The sequence below is a fragment of the Chinchilla lanigera genome, unplaced genomic scaffold (assembly GCF_000276665.1).
Source record: "Chinchilla lanigera isolate Chin_1 unplaced genomic scaffold, ChiLan1.0 scaffold00067, whole genome shotgun sequence".
NCBI classification, from domain to species: Eukaryota; Metazoa; Chordata; class Mammalia; order Rodentia; family Chinchillidae; genus Chinchilla; species Chinchilla lanigera.
Genome location: NW_004955468.1, coordinates 4,346,260 through 4,351,336, shown reverse-complemented (window position 1 = coordinate 4,351,336; position 5,077 = coordinate 4,346,260). Strand labels below are relative to the sequence as shown.

At 53.5% G+C, this 5,077-nt stretch overlaps 1 protein-coding gene across 5 annotated transcripts in view; it reads right to left on the bottom strand.

Moving 5' to 3' along the window:
* Positions 1 to 3,950, bottom strand: part of Gramd1a (GRAM domain containing 1A) — a 23,710-nt gene extending 19,760 nt beyond the window's left edge. Inside the window, exons 1-2 of one of the 5 annotated variants that reach the window (XM_013522359.1) lie at positions 3,856 to 3,950; positions 2,761 to 3,049 (exon numbers count right to left, since the gene is read on the bottom strand). In XM_013522359.1, the coding sequence (XP_013377813.1) occupies positions 2,761 to 3,020 (260 nt within the window). In that variant the 5' untranslated portion in view covers positions 3,021 to 3,049; positions 3,856 to 3,950. Of the gene's footprint in view, positions 1 to 417; positions 437 to 2,760; positions 3,050 to 3,855 lie in introns of those variants that run through there. The other 4 variants (XM_013522360.1, XM_013522361.1, XM_005400014.2 and 1 more) reach the window with 4 other exon arrangements.
* Between the last annotated feature and the right edge of the window lie 1,127 nt (positions 3,951 to 5,077).

Sequence of the window (5,077 nt, the reverse complement as noted above, 5' to 3'; positions counted from 1 at the left end):
TTCCGGGAGGGGAGACGGGGCGGGAGCGGCGCGGCCTAGACCCGCGAGGCGGCTGCGAGAGGGCCGGACCCCGGGAGGGCGCGAGACGGGGCGAGGGCGGGGCGCGAGAGACGGGCGCTTTCTTAGAGCTGAGCACCGACCCCTCTCCCTTAGACCCCGAAAAGTCGAATCCGCCCAAACCCCTGGCCCGGAGGGACCTGGAGCTGGCACGGGGGTGGGGGTGGCAGGCGGTGTTGTGTGGGTGGGTTGGGGGGACCCTAAACTGGAGGAAGGGGTGGGGCGGGAAGCCCCCTCCTCCTCCCCCGCCGACGCCGCCTCCCAGCCTCTGAACCCCAATTCTTGCACCAGGAGGTTCCAGGGCCTCAGCCTCTGGGGACTTTGCAGTCTCAATGCGAATCCAGCCCCTCTGGTTCTTACCGGTGCTGTGACCTCGGGCCGGCCACCCTAGGTGTGGGGATCCCACTGGGGTAGTAGAGGGGACGGCATCGTGTCAGCGCGGGGAACGCAGCCTCAAAAATGGGAAGTGACTTGCCAGGCCCCGGGGCTACAGGCTTCAGAGCGTGACAGGCTCTCGCTTTGCCAGAGCCAGCACCCACCCTTGCACACCGCTGCCTGCTGATGTGCGGGACCCCTTGCCCAGGCTGCCCCCCACCCCAGTTGAAATTGTAAACCAGAGTCTAGGTAAGCACTACCACTTGGCTACATCTTCAGCCCCATTTATTTATTTATTTATTTGTACCGGGAATTGAACTCAGGGCCTCAGGCTTGCCGGGCAGGCACTGTACCGCTGAGCTATATCTCCCGCCCCCTCCTTTATTTTGAAACAGGGGCTCTGTGAGTTGCCCAGGCTGGCCTTGAGTTTGCAATCCTCCTGTCTCGGCCTCCCCACTAGTAGGGATTACAGACATGTGGCACTGTGCCCAGATCCTGTCTTCTTTGGAAAATCTCCATTGCCATCCCTCCCTGACCCTTAACCTTTCTCCCCAGCTCTCTACCCCCGCAAAAAAAATCCCTGCCTGGCTTCTCTGTTTTGGTGGATGGCAAGTCCCAACCCTCTGAATCTTGCTTGCCCCCTCTTGCTTACATGGGATCTGTCACAAACCCCACAGCTCCGCTTAGAAAGCCTTTCCGGAAGCTGAATGCTTCCCCACCCCTCTTGACTGCCCCAACCAGGTCCAGCCTTTATCCGCTGGCCTGGACCAGCACAGGTGCAGGTCTCCTGTTCTCGGGTCACCTGTTTCTGTCCTTGCCCCCCCCCCCCGTTGGTTCCCACCCACAGGCAGCCCAACCCATGAACACCTGAGTCAGGCAGAGCCCTCCTGGCTTAGACCCCTTTCCCAAGTAAAAGCATAGTGCTCACCTTGAGGCCCAAAGCCCTGGTGACCAACCGTCTCCCCTCTCTGACTTCACCACTTCCTCTTTGGTCTCTCTATTGCTCCTTCCCCAGCCACCCTGCCTTCCCTGCTGGGCCTGTAACTCGCCACGCACATTCCTGCCTCTGCCTCAGGACCTCCGCATTTGTTATCCCTTCCACAGGGGAAAGGTCCCCTCTAGTTTTCCCTAACTGCCTCCCACCTCTAGATGTCAGAGAAGCCCTTTTCCCACCATATTCCTGTGTCTCCGTTCTCTGTATTCCTCTCAGTCTGTTTCTTCTTTTGAAATACATTTACATTTTTAAGCAGAGGATATTCATTTCAAACAGGAAAACGTAGTGGCCACCTATATCCCTCTGACCCATATGCAATAGTGGACGTTTGACCATATTGCTTCAGAGCCTTTTAAAAAAAAAAAAAAAAAAGGAAGAAATAAACTATTACAGCCAAAGGCCCACTCCCCGTGCCCAGTTTCTCTGCCTGAGCACCCAGGGTCCCCTCTGCCTTGAAGTCAGTGTCGGCCCTTCTTGTGCAATTTCTCTACCCTTTTCCTGCATCAGGACACATCCACCAACAATATAGCCTAACATTCAGTGTTCTTTTAAAAAAGATACACAGTTGGGCTCCTACTGTATCATTTTGCAACTTGTTTTCCTTCATCATTGTTTCTGAGATTTTTCCACATCGATACACAGAGCTCTGCTTCATAAATGTTCAGTCTTATCCAGTGTCCATTGTCAGAAGAAACCACAATGCATATTTCTACTCCCGGCCAGTGTACGGCTTTCCTTTTTCCCCTTATGCCCTTGAACCTCCCAGTTCCTGTCTCCTTGGCTAGAGGTAGTGAGTCTTTGCAGAATTTTTTTTTAACTTTTTTTTTTTTTTCTGGGTCTGCAGGTTTCAGCAGGAAATACCTCTTGCATTGGCCTCTAGCACATACTTAGAAATATATGTCATGCCCCAGAGGTCTCAGGAAACCACACTTATTCTCACTATGCCTGCTACATAGCATTATTTTCAATCCTACCCTAGTTTGAAAACAAACTGCTGATCACAGTTTACCACATTGGTTTTATGGTCCGTCTGTGGATCATGACCCAAAATTTGAAAATCTCTGAGTAATCAAAGGTGGGGAGGGAGGTCCCCTCCAGACTTGCTGGGCTGTGCTCAGCTGAGCTCAAAGTCAGTGTCACAATGTACCTGTGCAGGTTTTGCTTGGGCATCTACTTTGTGACTTTGTCAGGGCCTGTGAGGTTAAGGCTACACTCACCTATAGCCCCAACCTGGACAGGTGACAGTCACAACACCCCATCCTCCACCACGAGGAAGGACAGACAGACACTCTCTTTCCCATCCCACCACCCAGGTCCCAACACCCAGGTCTCACCGGTCTTGGGGCAGACCCTCTAGGTCTGGGGTCCTCAATCGCCGTAAGCATGAGGGTGTCGGGGAGCTGGGGGGTGACTCCCCATCACTGCATGGTGTGATCTGAATGGTGGGTACTGCCAAGAACCTCCATGGCTCAGGGGCCAGGCCCTGGGCTCTAGCATCCTGTTCCTGGCCCTCCGCTGGGGGAGCAGGTGAGTCCTGGGCACCACCCTGGTCCCCCTGGGGCACCCAAGGCAGCAGGGGCAGGAGCTCAGCCATGATGAGAGTCTTGAACAGCAGCGAGCCCTCTAGGGGAAAAAGAAGACAGGCGAAGGGGAAGGTTTCTGTTCAAGACCCTTCCACCTTCCGCTCTGCTATGCCAGGAGAGACGAGCTTTGATTAAGAGCTTAGGGATCACAGAGATCTGGTGAGGTTACCACCTCTGCCAGTGTCCTCCCTTGTGACCCTGAGCCTCACTTTCTTCTTCTGGGGCACGGGTGGACCTGGTATGACATCCTAGGGGCATGTTAGAAACCCCAGCCACACACTGGGGGCATAACAAGTGTCTGTTCGTGTCCCTAGGCCGTCAGTGTTTTTTAAGCATCCACTAAGGCCATGCCCTGGGTGTTCTGCACACTCCGGCCCAAACCCCATGTCCGTTCTAGATGCAAAGCCTGGAAGGAGCCGGGGCTGAGTGGGCTCCAGAGGCCTTGGGCCTCAGGAACAGCTGGATAAGTGGAGAGAAAGAGACAGGACCCAGGAGTTCCCCTCCCTGGTTGCCCAGCAGTTGCCCCTCCTGAGACAAAGGCCGAATGGCCGGTGGCTGCTGCGGCCTCTGCAGCCTGGGAGGAAGCCTGGCAGTTCCTGAGGTTGTAGCTGCCATGCTGGCGGGCAGCTGGGGCTGGGGAGGCCGGACGACAGCCTGTTGGTCGGCACAGCAGAGCCCAGTAAGGGTTTCTTGGAATCCAGCTGCCCAGGACATAGAGAAAGAGACAGTTCCCCTGGCTGGGGACTGTGGGACCCAGAGACAGTTCCCTTGGCTGGGGAAGACCCTGACCCTTACACGCCAGGCTGGGACCTTACCAGACACACTGAGACCCCAGTACTCTCCTACCTTATGGGCTCTTCCTCCTTCTCTTCTCACAGGGCTCAAAATTGTATGATGAAGGCAGAAGAGTTGGCCCTTCTTTTCCTCTTTGTGTCCTGGCTGGGCCACAGAGTCATGACCTTCAAGCCAGAATAGTCGGGCTGGAGTCACGTTACTGTCTGGCCAGCTGGGAGAGAGGACAGAGAAGGGGGTGGGGTGCTCGTACTATGGAGGAGGCTGAGGAAGGCCACCCCACCCTTCCCTTCTTGACAGCCCAGTGAAGAAAGGGCTGTTCTCAGCCTAGGCCTCTAGTCATCCGTCCTTTGGCTGGGCCGGCTACAATGCAGCTTCTGTTCCCTGCCCCTCAGCACCGCTCTTCCAAATTCGGGGACCCCTGCCAGAGGCTGAATGCAGCATATTGGCCAGTCTGCATCTTCCTGCTCTGCTCTTTAAAGTCCTGACCTGAGAGACGCCTTCTTCCCTCTAGGATGCTCTCAGCCTCCGTGATGCTATGATTCCTGGCCGGCTCCCACCTCACTGACAGCCTCACCTTTCTTCTCTGCACTTCTCCTTCTCCTATGGCCTAAACTGAACACTTTTATCACTCTTTCTTTCTTTCTTTCTTTCTTTCTTTCTTTCTTTCTTTCTTTCTTTCTTTATTTCTCTCTCTCTCTCTCTCTCTCTCCCTCTTTTTTTTTTTAACCAATGGTACTAGGGATCAAACCCAGACCCTTCACACTGAGTGATATCCCCAGCCTTTTTTTGTACTTATTTTTATTTTTTGAAAGAGGCTCTTGTTAAGTCACTAATTTTCCCAGACAGAGCTTGATTCTCCTGCCTCAGCCTACCCGAGTGCTGGGATTCCAGCTGTGCACCACCATACCTGGCTTCCATTTCCATTTTAAATACATAATAACTGACACTAAAGGATGTCTGTATCGTAGAGGTAAGTTATAATATGTGACAGTAAGAGGACTCCCACTGGACTATGGTATTTCTAAGATTCATCCGCATGTTAGGCTAACTATCTATGTTTGCTGATGTACACTATGTGAATTTCACCTACTATCAAGTTGCCTGTCACTTCATCTGGCACATCTTACCCCAGAACCCACCCTTCTGTGCTTGCACAGGATTAGTGTCTTCAAGAGATAGCGTGGTTGACTCAAGATTCTCAGAGGTTGGTTATTTGGGCAAGCCCATATTCTTTTTACCTTTCCTGACCTCTGTCTTTGCAGGTGGATTTTTG